Raw genomic sequence first — 14,340 nt, 5'->3', positions numbered from 1 at the left:
ATATATTTGTATATTGTATTTGTAATTGACAAATACTTCTCCCTACATTCTATACCAAGTAGATAGCCCGTCCCGATCATCTCCATTAACCAAATTGTAAACTGTATGTTTTAAGTATATGATATTAGGTTAAATATTCATACATTTTATTTAGGTCACAATATTCAAACTTAGAGAAGTGGAACATTTTTAAATGAGACTATAACCTGTGACCCCAAAATGCAGCAGAAAAGGTGAACCTACACTCATTGAAGTTCCAGCTTCAACTCCTGAGTACGAATCCACAGAAGGAAGTCTTAGGAATTTGAGGAATAGCTTGAAAAATTGTTGATTTAAATTATCTGAATAGTGAATGCATAAACGTGGAGTTTTTATTTTAGGATCTTTTTCCTTTCATCAACTCCTTTTCTCCTACATATCAAAGGTCACAGTCCTTAAGCTTAAATGGCGCTGCGGAAAGTCCAACTCCTGATGTTATCATGTCTCTGCAGCGAGAGGAGTGCAGCAGCATAGAAGTTGTTCCTTTGCTCCCTCAACCTTCAGGCCAAGATAATTCCATGTAAAATTGTTTTCCACTTACCAATAGGTTGCTTGTTTTAACTTGACAAGTGGATAGGGAGACAGTGATACAGGCTTTTACTTTTGGAAAAGAAATTCTGTATGTAACATATGTTGGGATGTGCATGTTAACATATAAAATTTCATGAATGGATTTAATCATGCAATTTGAAGGAAGATCACTTCCTGAACCCAGCGAAAATACATCTGGTACCCCTGGGTAGGTGCACAGTGAAGCAAGAACAGTAGCTCCAGTTTGACATTACCCCAATATTGGCCGGCACCTTCGTTTTAATCAATGATTTTGTTCCTCAACACAATTTGGCCTCTAGGTTTAGCGATGATCATTATGTTAAGAAACTCCATGTCATCCCATCGTGTTCCCAGGAACACAAAGCTAAAAACTAGTCCATGTATATTTAGCCTTCTGCTTTTAACCAGAAGACACCTGATGTTGCTGTTCAGGCTCCTGAAAGTTTATGCACGATGTTAAGCCCCAATAAAGAAGTCACCGTGCTGCCAGTGATAATTTCCCTTAACTCAGGAGATGGTTCTTTACTCTTAATAAACTTTACTGCTCTTTATAATGAAAGATGAAACACTAAAACTAGTTCTGAAAATGCCTATTAGGACAAATGAGCAAATTAAATATTTATAGCACAGACTATAAATATGCTTAGTGCATAAAGACTTGATTTTAACAACACAGAAACACGCCTCTCTCCAAACTGGCATTTCAGCAACGCGTTCAAGGTAGAGTATAATCTCAATCCCTAGCGGAAGCAATCGGGGCGCGCATAAAGACGTGGAGGGCTACCGTCTGATCACAAAAAGCCCCCACAAAGCTTAAACCATGACATGATTAGCTAAGTCAAAAAGAACGGAAGATATATGCCGAAGACCAACTTTACAGGACGAGAGTTTCCTAGAGAACGCCTCGCCGCGCCCCGGGCGCCAAGTCCCACCCCCAACACTACAATTCCGGTCTAGCCTCGAGGAGCTCCACCGCAGCAGCGCAAAAGTTTCGTGTCTGCGCAGTAGGCTTGCTCAGTGCCGCGTGGGAAAGGTGGGACTTTCCTGCCTCGTGCGTCATCTCTAGTGCGACTCAGTACGTCACTGGCTTGACCGGGAAGGTCAACTGTGGCTACCCGCGGGATCCCGCCCACTCTACGCTGGGGTTGCTGGCGCATGCGCTTAGAGGCCTCGGCGGAGCGGTGTGAGCGTGCCTGGTCCGTGAGGCTGGCGTTTCGGACCCAGCCCTGGCGCGGAGATGCTGTGCCGGCTCAGCGTTAGGTGGCTGCGGCCCCGGCCTACCCTGCAGGTCCGTGTCCTGGACCCATCGCTCGCAAGGGCCCCAGCGGGCGGCGCCAAGAGCTCCGCTTTGCCATTGTGGGCGGTGGCATCGGTCTCCGCAGTTGGCCCGAGCGGCGCGGGAGGCTGGTACGAGGCCTTGGCTACCTCGGCGCCGGTGCAGAGCGCAGAGGACGTGCTGCTCTTCGCCCACACCGCCTCGGGCCTGCCCTGGTGGGGCAGCATTCTCCTCACCACCGTGGCCCTGCGCGGGGCCGTCACGCTACCCCTGGCTGCCTACCAGCACTACATCCTGGCCAAGGTGAGGGGTGCCGAGCCGCGCCTGGACCGTGCATACCCACTTCCGTGGTGAGGAGGGTCCATGTCTCACCGGGGCGTAAGGTCCCCAGATACTTCCGGAGTACTTACTGTTAATCATCAGCACCTTTAAGGCAGCAAGCTTATAGAAAGGAATTAACACAGGTAGAGGTAAATGCAGATTCTTTGGTGGCTCTGTAGCTACAAAGAACATATTAAAGACACAATATAGACTACCGTTTCTTCAGTTTATATTACTGGAAAACGCAGGGTTGAAACATTGAAAGTGTGGAGTGTAGGGCTGATTTAATCCTTAAAATAACCCTGTGAAGTAGGTGCTGTTATACATTTTATATAAGAGGGAACAAGACTTTTGTGGTTGAATAATTGGCCCAACATCACACTGGTTAAGTGTATAAGCTGGAATTTTAATTTGATTGCAATTGAGGATATCTTAAGTTAACAGCTTGTGAGCAATCTTAGAGTTTCCTGACACAACCAGTAAACTACATTTTTTTAAATGAGTTTAGGAAATAGAGAGTAAAATTATGAGTGGTTATGAATACAGATCTTTAATGTGCTCATAACAAAGTCTACTTTTTCTTTAGCTAGGTGGAAAATTTGCAGCCAGAAATAAAAAACATTGCACGACATCTTAACCAAGAAGTTGCAGTTCGTGCACATCAGTTGGGATGGTCCAAGAGAGTTGCCAGGTAAGCTAATTCTCTGCATATAAGACCATGAAAAAATATATATGTATGTATGTGTGTATTACAGGGTATGGTATTCTGTAGCTTTAGCAGCAAAGTGGTTCTTTTTAATATTTTAAAAAGTTTGTGGCATGGTAGGTTTATATACTGGACTGAAAGCAAAAAGAGAAAGCAGAGTTCCTTGATCTTAAAGGACTCCAGATTACTGAAAAAGACAGATGTGTAATCAAATAATGACTGGATTAAGTAACTAAAAAAGATTATGTACAAGGAGTTAAGTCATCATGGGAAGTTAGGGAAGGCTTCACAGGATACAGATACTGCAGATGCCAGTTTGTTGAGATTTTAGTCAACAAAAGATACAGGTTATTTACAAACTTGACCTTTTGACAGCATAGAGCAGGTAGCTGCCCAAAAGAATGAGGAGACAGAAAATGTAAATGCCATGGTAAAAGCAACTGGGTAGGCCAGGAGTTGTTACTCTGCTATAGTTATCCTGTGTTGCTGTCTCCCTGAGCTCTTTGAGAGCCCTTGCCTAAGGGTTCTTGACCATGTTGTAGTTCTATGTGGGCAACCATCCACTAAGAATTTTTAAGTCTTCTCCTATCAGCCTACCCTAGTTCTGCTTAGTTAGGTTCCCAAATTCTGATTCTTACTAGGCTGTGACAAAGTGTTCAGCAACTCATGTCCAACTCTTTGTGATCCCAGAAATTCTAGCCCGCCAGGCTCCTCTGTCCCTGGGATTCTCCAGGCAAGAATACTGGAGCGGATTGCCAGTTCCTTCTCCAGGGTATCTTCCCCACCCAGGGATCAAACCCAGATCTCCCACATTACAGGCAGATTCCTTACCATTTGAGCCACCAGGGAAGGCCCTATCCATATATTTTTATCTATATAGGTATAAATTTGCCAACTATCTTCAATATGAAATTGAGTCCCTCTTTATATAGTGTTCCCAAATTCTGATTCTTACTAGAAGTTCCCTGGTGGCTCACGTTAAAGCGTCTGCCTGCAATGCAGGAGACCTGGGTTCGATCTCTGGGTCAGGAAGATCCCCGGGAGAAGGAAATGGCAACCCACTCCAGTATTCTTGCCTGGAGAAGCCTATGGACGGAGGAGCCTGGTGGGCTACAGTCCAGGGGGTCGCAAAGAATCGGACACGACTGAGCAACTTCACTTTATATAGTGTTAAAAGGACCTGCCATTTAAAAAAAATCATTCTTATAGCTTAATGTCTTTACTTGATGAAATAAAAAGTTGATAAACCTATAATTTTGAAGTTTTACTGATCAAGGAAGTCTGAGGACTACAGCTCTGAACCAGAAGAACACATTAGTGGCTGCTCACGTGGGTTATAAATGCAGCCTAGGTAAGCCTGTGCCACCGTCCTTATGCATCCCTGGCAGGATGATTGTCCAGACACATCCTTACACAGATGAATGACTTTCTAGAGGAAGACATTATCTGAGGGTTTCCTGCATTGTCAGTGGAACTGGGTTTTGAAGAATGAAAGGGAATTTGTCAGGTGAACGAACAGCCAGGAAAGTGGACAGTCTGCAAAGATGATGTAATAACTTCCAAGGCATGCTGATGTGAAAGTCTGAGTTGTTGGATGACCCAGGTCATTCAAGGGACCAGAAAAAGAGTGACAGGAAATAAAGTTGAAAGAGTGGGTGAAGACTGAGTTACAAGGAGCCTGGAATGTCTCTGTGTACTTTCTTAATTCAGTGCATTATAATTTGATTAAATTCCACAAACCTATTGAAAACCTACCTGCCACAAGAGATTTAAAGATGAAGACCTATCCAATACTGTAGTCTAGAAAGTGGGACGTAAGAACAGGAGTTGAAAACAACAATAACAACAACAAAAGAGGAGTAACTAATATGGTTAACAGAGAAACAATGAGAAAATCTTTATGAAAGAGTTGATTGAAGAATGGAGACTGTTTTGACAGGTCAAGAGCATACATCGTACAAAACCACATTGCTCTGAAAGGTATGTTCAGGGATCAGGTGATTGAGTTTGGCTGGAGTGGAGAAATTGGAGTAAAATGTGCTTTCACCTCTAGTATTTCTGATTTAAATTGTGGTTATACCATGTTAGTAGTGAAATTTCCCTTGTTAAAGCCTAGTTTGCCTAAGACCTCCAGAAACAAAGCCTGTAGTTTGACAGTGGCAGATTTCTCACATTGTTATGTAATTTGCTTACATTGTGAACAGACTTTGAGTAAAAGGCTTTATTTTCCCTTTTTTTTTCCCGGCAACCGCTTGGTGTAACTTAGGGGCTTCCCTTTTAGCTCAGTTGATAAAGAGTCGGTCTGCAATGCAGGAGACCCTGGTTCAATTCATGGGTCAGGAAGATCTACTGGAGAAGGGCTAGGCTACCCACTCCAGTATTCTTGGGCTTCCCTGGTGGCTCAGCTGGTAAAGAATCCATCTGCAATGCGGGAGACCTGGGTTCTATCCCTGGGTTGGGAAGATCTCCTGGAGAAGGGAAAGGCTACCCACTCCAGTATTCTGGCCTAGAGAATTCCATGAAGTATGTAGTCCACGGGGTTGCAAAGAGTCAGACACTACTGAGTGACTTTCACTTCACATTGGTATAGCTTCTGACAGCCAAAAATGCATAAATCTTTTAGCCAGTAACCACAGTATGGGTGTGTTTATCCTGTAGGGATGAAGCACAACTAGTATTCAAATGATATTTTCCTCTCCCTTTTTCCCTCTTCCCTCAAACTAGGCTCACTTACCTAAAGACTATGCGGAGGCTTGTTGCAGAGCTCTATGTTCGGGATAACTGCCACCCCTTCAAAGCAACTGTGCTGGTCTGGATTCAGCTTCCAATGTGGATCTTCATGTCTATCGCTCTCCGAAATTTTAGCACAGGGGCAGCACATTCAGAAGGTAGTTACTATTGAACTGTAATTCCCCCAAGTAAGTTCTCTGACACTGTCTTGTATTCTAAAGAAAAAGCAAAAAATAAATTAAAAAACATCCATACTTTCTGTAACTGGAATACACTTTTATCATCTCCCTTACACAAGTATAGAATTTCAAATATTAAGTGTAACCAAGCTAGCTGTATTGAGAATACAAATCAGTTTAGGAAGGATGTCACTAGTACTACTTCTTGGAAGTCTTAATAAAATTAGTATTATAATTCCATAATATGGTTTCAGGGCCATGAATTTTTTCTATTTATAAATTGAAGAAGCCAGAAAAACTTTCACAGTTATATAAGTGAAAATATTAATATGAAAGGTTACAAACTAAGGGGCTGTTTTTACTTTCATTTAAAGATGTTTCTAACCATACAGTAATCTAAATTGACTTGAAAGAAAGCAGCCTATAGACAAGTAATTTTTTAAATTTCAGTCTGTAAAGGTTACTGCTACACGTCTTTAGTGTCTCCACATCCTTTTGCTCCAGAAACTTCTTACCTCTTTCTCAGTACAAGAACTAGCTTATGTTGTAGAGTGAAAATAACCTGAATAAAAAATGCAAGTCTTCAGTGTGAGGAACACCTTACTGGAATCACTCCCTCTGCTGTTTTTAGAAATTCTTTTGTTTCATCTATAAAAATGTTTCAGCAGGTTTTTCTGTTCAGGAGCAGTTAACTACTGGTGGGGTCCTGTGGTTTCATGACCTCACTGCTCTGGATTCCACTTGGATTCTGCCTGTCTCCGTTGGTGTCATCAATTTATTAATAGTGGAGGTCAGTGGTTTTAAATAAGATTTGCTTGCTGTTTAAATCATTGAGATTTCTGTTGCTGTCCCGACATCAGATATAAATGAATTTGAGTTACTGGTGATAACTCTGAGCTAACATTGAGACTACTTGGTTTTTTGTTTTTTTAGTATATATTTGTTTATTTATTTGACTGTACTGGGTCTTAGTTGTGACATGTAGGAACTTTGAGTTGTGGCATGTTGGATCTAGTTCCCTGACCAGGGATCGAACCTGGGCCCCCTGAATTGTGGGCGCAGAGTCTTAGCTAATCATGAGACCCCTTGGTTTTGGTCACAGATCAGTTGTTGATTAATTTTCTGGGGCCAGGTCTTTAACCTCTCTGGGGGATCAGAGTGCTCATAATTTAAAATAAGAGAGCTGAATTGGAACAGTTCCAAAATCTCCTTCAACTGTAAAATGGTACGATGCTAGTACATAACAGTTCTGTGACTTGCTTCTTGGTAAAGGCAGCAATTAAGATGTCAGTCTGGTCTTACTCCCACAATATGTTGATGTTTTGTGTATGTGTTTAATATGTCAATTAAACATACCTGACTGCCATTTTTAGTCATAAAATTTGTTTATAAAATGAAATGGAGAAACATACGTATAAAATATGACCTCTTAGCCATATCTTACCATTAGCTCATGCTACTTTACTCAACTTGAATTTAGGGGAAGCTTGTCTTTATTTCCATAAAGAATTGTTCTTAGACTCTTGAGAAGAATGTAGACCCTTTAACTAGAAGAAATCTTAGGAATCTAACGAAGTTGAAATTTCACAGACCTCATATCTGCTGATTGTTGTTTGGGAAATCTAATACACCCCTTATTTTTTCCAGATGAGAAATATGAAGATTCTCAGGTCTTAGGTGAAGGTTTCCTGAGGAAAGACGCTATGTGTAGTCTTAAGTGTTTTACCCTAAGAGCATCTAGGATAGTTCTGTGAACTTGGTTAGTAATTAGTATTTCTTGGGAAGAAGGAAGTGATGACACAAGGTCACAGTGAATTGATGTCAGTCCTCTCATCTTTCCTTTATTCCATCTAACAACCAAGCATGCATAAATTTAATAAAAGCCTATTCTTGCTTAACATTTACTATGTACCAGGCACTATTGTAAGCAATTCACATGAGTTAACTCATTTAATTCTTAACAATAGTCCTATGATGTAGGTGCTGTTTTTATCCCCATCTTATGGTGGAGAGTGGGAGGCACGGAAAGGTGAAGTAACTTGCCCAAAGTCACATAACCACTAAATGCAGGGCTACCATGTGAATCTCGTAATTTGAGTGTAGAATCACAGAAGCTGTGCTCATAATCATAAAGCTAAGCTGCCTTGTAAGTAATTCATAAACCATAACTCCTCTTCCTAGCCTTCTTAGTTCTTTTCTGTGGTCCATGTAACCAGATCACAAACCTTTCAGATACCTGTTAAGTTATTTCTCTGTGCCAGGCCCTGTATTTAGGTGCCAAAAAACAAGGGTAATGATTCATACATAATACCTATCTTGAAGGGACTTCAGTTTTACAATCTTTAAAAAACACTGACCTATAAAAATTATGCTTTGATCCTATTTAATACAGATGAATCTCTTTATTGCTGTTACTTAGTTCCATTTAAGAATTAAAGAGTTGATCAACCAGTGATAGTTGACCAACAAATCAGTGTTTTGTTTTTTAATTTTTATTGCTTTTGTTAAAATATAGGTAGAGGCCAGTCAAAAATCACTTTGCATTTTAAAGCTTGTCTCATTTAATGTATATTTAGATAATCAGCATGTGTGTGTTTATTTTACCCTTTCAGATTTTTGCTCTGCAAAAACTTGGAAAGTCTCGTTTTCAGACGTATATTACGCACTTTGTTCGTGCAGTGTCAGTGTTGATGATTCCAATAGCGGCAACAGTACCTTCAGTGAGTAAGCACCAACATTGTGTGAAGCATGAGCTAAATATAAATTCTCTCTGTTTTTAGCTTAGACTGACTGACATTGTGCCTCTTCTATTGTGCTTCCTGTGACTACTTAATCCTTTACTGGTTTCTGATTTCTGTAATAACAGATCTACTGACTCTATCAGCAAGTGACACCTGAACGTTTCTTGGGATTGGTTAATCTTCCTTAACGTGAATGTGTCTTAACCCTCCATTTTCCTCTTTTTTTTTTTTTTTTAATCTTGCAGAGTACTATGAACAGTACTATGAATGTAGCATTTGCTCTGTTTTATTAGTTGATATATTGAATTCTTTTTGTCTTCACAGAGGGATCCAAGGAATTTAGCATTTAAAAAAGAAACAAAAATTTTTCCCCACCAAGGATCCACATGGGTTCATATGTAATATTATTTGATCTCATAGAAGTTTTATGAGATAGGTATACTTGTCCCCATTTATATGTAATTAAACTTTTATAGAAATAGAAAAATAATGTTATATTTGCAGTTATTTCATTTTTTTAGCTTTTTGCTTATTTTTCATGGATACTTTAGTGCTAAGATGGGTAAAGCTGTGTCAGTATATCTGTCTTTGCTCGGAATCAACACGGAGACCGTAAAGTAGTGGTCATTTGTTGCTGGTAGTTCAAGTTCTGTCCCTTGTATAAAAGTACTTATAGGACTTGTCTTAAAAATCTGAAATAGTATGTTTTCAGCATCAAAAATATCTGTTAAATACTTTTCATCTGTCACTTAGACATAGTACTGTCATTAATCCTGTGGAAAATAAGTTTCCTCATTTCTAAAATAAATACCATAATGTCTATGAAAATTAATGAAATAACAAGTGCCTGTTATAGTACTTCTCATATAATAATGATGTTATAAAATACTCTGTAAAAACAGAATAATGCAAATTCACAATATTTCTAAGGAGAAATAATACCTATTGTAACTGAGGAAAACCGTAGATAAGTAAAGTAGCAGTGAAGTTCTAATGAGAAGTTGGGTTCCAAGTGAGTAACAGAGCTTTTCATATATAGGAAAGTCAGAATTAGGCATTTAATGTAGAGCTGATATGGCAGCTCTGCAAAGACGTGAGAAAGACTGCCTAGTTCTCTCTCAGTGCTGCATCGTCCACAACCTCTCATTCTTGTCTTGAAAGCCACAGGATAGTCATGATGGCCACTGAAGCTTGTTATCTTGCAAGAATAGCAAAAGGGTGCTTCAGCTACAGTCAGATGCTTCAACTACAGTCAGCCACTTAAGGACCCTTGCCAGATGCCCTACCAAACACTGGTGCTTACGTCTTTAATATGTGGCCGTACCGAACTGCAGAAGAGGATGAAAAGTATAGTCTTTTTTTTTCCAGATAGCAATATACCTTGCTGAAAATTAGGATTTTATTACTAACGAAGATGAACGATACTTATTAGGCAGTTTGTAGCCTGAAGTAGTTGGGTCCAGGGTACTGTTTGCTTCATAGATAAGTTTGATGATGGTGCTAGCTAATATTTATTCAACATGAATTTTGTGCCAGGCCCTGTTTTAAGTCATTATGTACACACACATACACACACACACGTTTTGTATTAGTACATGTATTTCTCCCAACAGTGCACTGAAGTAGGAGAGGCACAGAGAGGTTAAGTAACTCATGGTCACTCATCTGTTCAGTGGCAGAGTCTTCACCCACATCCAGGCATTTTGGCTCTTACTCTTTAGCTAATAATCTGCCTTTAAGATTTCATTACTTCCCTTAAAAACTTGTTCTGGTACAAATAAGTGCTTAATATGAGCCACTTACTGTGCTTACCACACTACATGAATTTTCTCATTTATTCTTCACAGCATCCCTGGATACAGTCTGTCCCTCATTTTATAGAAGAGAAAACCGAAACAAGAAAAAAAAGAAAAATAACTTGCCAAAAGTTAAATAAATAGATTTCAAACTCAGGCAGTTAGATCCCAGGACTGGACTCAGCCAGCACATGGTCTTGCCTCTGGGGCCTGCTTACCTTCTGATGCCAAAGAAAAGTTTAGAAAAGATGTATGTTTGTATGGATGTATGTTTGTATGTATATATGGGGATGTTTCAAGAGGCTGCAGACTAAAAGACTACCAGTTATAACTGAGGAAACCCCCAGATCAAGTAAAGTAGCAGTAAAGTTCTAAAGAAAAGTTGGGTTCCAAGCGAGTAACAGAGACCAAAAAACAATGTCTTAAATATCCAAAAGTGGATTCTTTCATATATAGGAAAGTCAGAAATAGGCAACGTAATGTAACAGCTCTGTGAAGACATGAGAAAGACAGCTCTTTGACCTAAATAACTGAATATCAGTGGTGGTAAAAAAAAAAAAGTCGAGGGTTGGGCCGAGATGCTTTGTCTCAGGAAAAGGCAAAGATAATCTATTCCTGACTATACTTAGAAACTAGTTCCTGGGAAAATTTGGAAGATAGCTGACTCTGTATAGGTGTAGGGAAGCTAAGTTTGCCATCATAAATGCCTCCAGTAGCCTGCCTGCTGTGTAGCAGTTTGTCGAGACTCTCGATGGGGAAACAGTATGCTTAATTGCCAAAGAAGGAAATGAGATCTCTCTTGGACCCCTGCCTGGGAGCAGTTCTCTGCCATCCACTGTCTGTCACCAACCTTTCCTTTTGGTTTCTTTTTGTTTGGGGGTCTTCTTTTCCACTTTCTTACCTATCTGTTAGATCTGACCCAGGTATCTATTAGCTACTGCACGTCTTGTTCAGTCCTGGTGTTCTGTTTACAGAGATTGTTAATTTTCTTTTTTATTGCCTGCCTGTTCTGGACCTTGGAGAATGGAGAGATGCTAACATTCCTGTCCTTTCTTCTCGTTGCAGTCAATTGCCCTCTATTGGTTATGTTCCAGCTTCATGGGCCTTTCACAGAACTTGCTGCTCCGTTCGCCTAGATTTCGCCAACTTTGCAGGATCCCATTGACCAAGTTAGATTCAGACACTCCTTATAGGGACCTCTTGGCTGCCTTTCACTCCAAGATCATTTCAAGAAAATCACGTACTTTCTAGTAATTTCTGAAACAATTACCGGTTTCACTGTTAATGTATTTAGAAGATTTAGAACTTCAGATATGATTTAATTTGCTTTTGTTTAAAATCATGAACTCTGTGAAGTACTGTGGATTAAGATATAATCCAGATATATATAACAATACTTAAAATCTTACAGTGTTAAACATGTAGTATATTTAATTGTATGCTAAGACTGTAAAAGTGGAATCAAAGTGTCAGGCCCTGTTTATAAAATTACAACTTGCTAGAGGTTCCAGAACTTTGGAGAACAGGACTAGAAAAGTTTATAAAATAAGAAAATCCAGTGGCGTGATTTCTAAAATTTGTAGGATGTGGAGGATCATAGACCGGTTTGATCTTTTAATAAAGCCATGGTTTTCTCTTCAGAAAAGTCCTTGAAATACAAATGGAGGCCTTTTTTGAGCCCCCATCCCAACTCCTGAAGGCCTTCTGATAATTCCTGGTTAATAAATTATTCTAATGGAACAAGTTAATGTATGATTTTAAAATGAAAGGGACTTGAGATACATACTCATGTGAAGTAGTCCACACATGTAAGAAAGTACCTAACATGGTAGGTGGTGTTGCTTTTAAGCTGTGCTCTGAAAGAGTATAAAAAGTGTACATTCCTTTCTCTATAAGTTAAGAAGTCTGCAGTAAAGGGTATAGCGCTGAGTACTGCTGGAACCCAAAGTAGAAAATCTTAAGCTAATCATATAGAATATGAAGGAACTCAGTATCTCTGATAGCCATCTTCCTTGGTGGCTGCCTGCAATGCGGGAGACCTGGGTTTGATCCCTGGGTCGGGAAGATCCCCTGGAGAAGGAAATGGCAACCCACTCCGGTATTCTTGCCCGGAGAATCCCATGGACGGAGGAGCCTGGTGGGCTACAGTCCACGGGGTCGCAAAGAGTCGGACATGACTGAGCAACTTCACTTTCACTTTTCAGTATCTCTGATAACCTGTTAAGTAAGTAAAAGTTTTGTATTAGGGTGAAGATAATGCTAGTCAAGAGATTTCTTTAGACCTGACCTGTTCGTCTTGTTGTGATAATACATAACATTAAGTTGGTCTGGGAATATCATATATGACCTAATTCATAATTTCATAGCTTAAAAAAGAGCCAAATTTTAAAAGCTTGAATGATCAGGATAGTATTTATCAAATTTTAGTAATTACTGAATACATGAAAATACATTAGTTTCAATGTTACTAGAAATTAAGCAGTACATGAAGAATCAGCTTATTCAGCCAGAAAGCATGCATCTGAACAGCATGTCTTCATTCATTAGAGATGTAATCGTTGATTACATGATTGTGAAATAGGATTGTTTTGTAGAATTCTGGAGATGGAGTTGAGTCTTTTCTGTAATCTCAAAGTATAGTAGACACTTCTCTGTTGTGGGCCCAAAGCCACAACCACTAAGAGCTTTAAACTGTCAGCAGCTGGAATCCCAACAAACAGCTGGATCAAACTTCATTAGCTAAGAACTTACATAGCCATGGGGAAGAAATGATTCCATGACTCCTGTACATAATAACTAGCCTGCCATCATTTGTGGAATACAGTCAAAAAGTAAAAAGGACTATTAAAAATATTTGAACTTTATTTGGTAGTTGTATGACCCTTGTGAGTATTGTGTCTCTGTTTTGGAACTCTTACCCTCAGATAAAGTAAAATGATATTTACTGGTATGTTTGTTTTCTGTGGATGCTGTTAACAAGATCTTCATGCTGCTTATACACCAACAGGAAGATGCTATTGAATATATTGGATATTATATATCTCTTTCAAATTTTTCTTTTAAGGGGTAGATTTAGGGATTGCCTTTGAGAAAGAAATAGGTCATACAAGAGGGTCCTCCCCACAGTTCACCACTGCTGTACTCAGAAAGCCTAGTCCTCATGTCTGTTTCACCTAAGACTTACCATAACTCAGTTAAGAATTGATAAAATTCTTGTTTTATAGCAAAATGAAAGCTAGCAGTTTTTCTTCACCTCTTTGGGCTTCTTCCCTCCCCTTTAGCCTATATTGTTCAGTTCAGTTCAGTCGCTCAGTCATGTCCGACTCTGCGACCCCATGATTCGCAGCACGCCAGGCCTCCCTGTCCATCACCAACTCCCAGAGTTCACTCAGACTCATGTCCATCGAGTCAGTGATGCCATCCAGCCATCTCATCGTCTGTCGTCCCCTTCTCCTCCTGCCCCCAATCCCTCCCAGCATCAGAGTCTTTTCCAGTGAGTCAACTCTGCATGAGGTGGCCAAGCACTGGAGTTTTCAGCTTTACCATCATTTCTTCCAAAGAAATCCCAGGGCTGATCTCCTTCAGAATTCCTTGGTAGGATTTCCTTGCAGTCCAAGGGACTCTCAAGAGTCTTCTCCAACACCACAATTCAAAAGCATTAGGCATCTGCATAAACCGGAGCTCCTTAGGAGATGACATTCCATCTTAATCTCATCAGTGGACACAAGGAGATACACGTCCTTTTTTTATTTTGTTTTGGTTTTGTGCATTAAAAGTTTTAATTAGTACTCAGTTAAAAAGCCCATACACAAACAGTTCCTCCCACACTCCTGCTCGTAAGGGACTGTGATGACATGTGACCCACTATTCCTATGGGTCTGGATTGTGTAAACTCTAAATAGCATAAACGATCAGTATCATACTGTCATTTGACATAAACCCAAAAGGCTTTCCCAGTGGTTCAGTGGTAAAGAATCCACCTGCCAATGCAGGAGACACA

At 40.0% G+C, this 14,340-nt stretch overlaps 1 protein-coding gene across 3 annotated transcripts; it reads left to right on the top strand.

Moving 5' to 3' along the window:
- LOC102180747 (mitochondrial inner membrane protein COX18) lies at positions 1,728-13,290 on the top strand. 3 transcript variants are annotated; one of them, XM_018049561.1, is made up of 6 exons: positions 1,728-2,170; positions 2,779-2,879; positions 5,619-5,782; positions 6,469-6,593; positions 8,416-8,523; positions 11,406-13,290. In XM_018049561.1, the coding sequence occupies exons 1-6, from the start codon at positions 1,829-1,831 to the stop codon at positions 11,589-11,591; spliced, it is 1,026 nt and encodes a 341-aa protein (XP_017905050.1). In that variant the 5' UTR covers positions 1,728-1,828; the 3' UTR covers positions 11,592-13,290. The 3 variants fall into 3 exon arrangements, with proteins under 3 accessions (XP_017905050.1, XP_013820166.2, XP_017905051.1); XM_013964712.2 differs by having other exon boundaries at positions 1,729-2,170; positions 6,472-6,593; XM_018049562.1 differs by having other exon boundaries at positions 1,741-1,879; positions 2,775-2,879; positions 6,472-6,593.

Source organism: Capra hircus, chromosome 6 (genome assembly GCF_001704415.2).
Source record: "Capra hircus breed San Clemente chromosome 6, ASM170441v1, whole genome shotgun sequence".
Classification (NCBI taxonomy): domain Eukaryota; kingdom Metazoa; phylum Chordata; class Mammalia; order Artiodactyla; family Bovidae; genus Capra; species Capra hircus.
Note: the sequence above shows the minus strand (reverse complement) of the source record. Positions and strands in the feature narration are given on the sequence as shown.

Coding starts and splice junctions, on each gene's coding strand:
- LOC102180747 (XM_018049561.1), top strand. CDS start 1,829: ATGCTGTGCCGGCTCAGCGTTAGGTGGCTGCGGCCCCGGCCTACCCTG. Junction 2,880..5,618: donor TGGTCCAAGAGAGTTGCCAG/GTAAGCTAATTC, acceptor CCCTCAAACTAG/GCTCACTTACCTAAAGACTA. Junction 5,783..6,468: donor AGGGGCAGCACATTCAGAAG/GTAGTTACTATT, acceptor AAAATGTTTCAG/CAGGTTTTTCTGTTCAGGAG.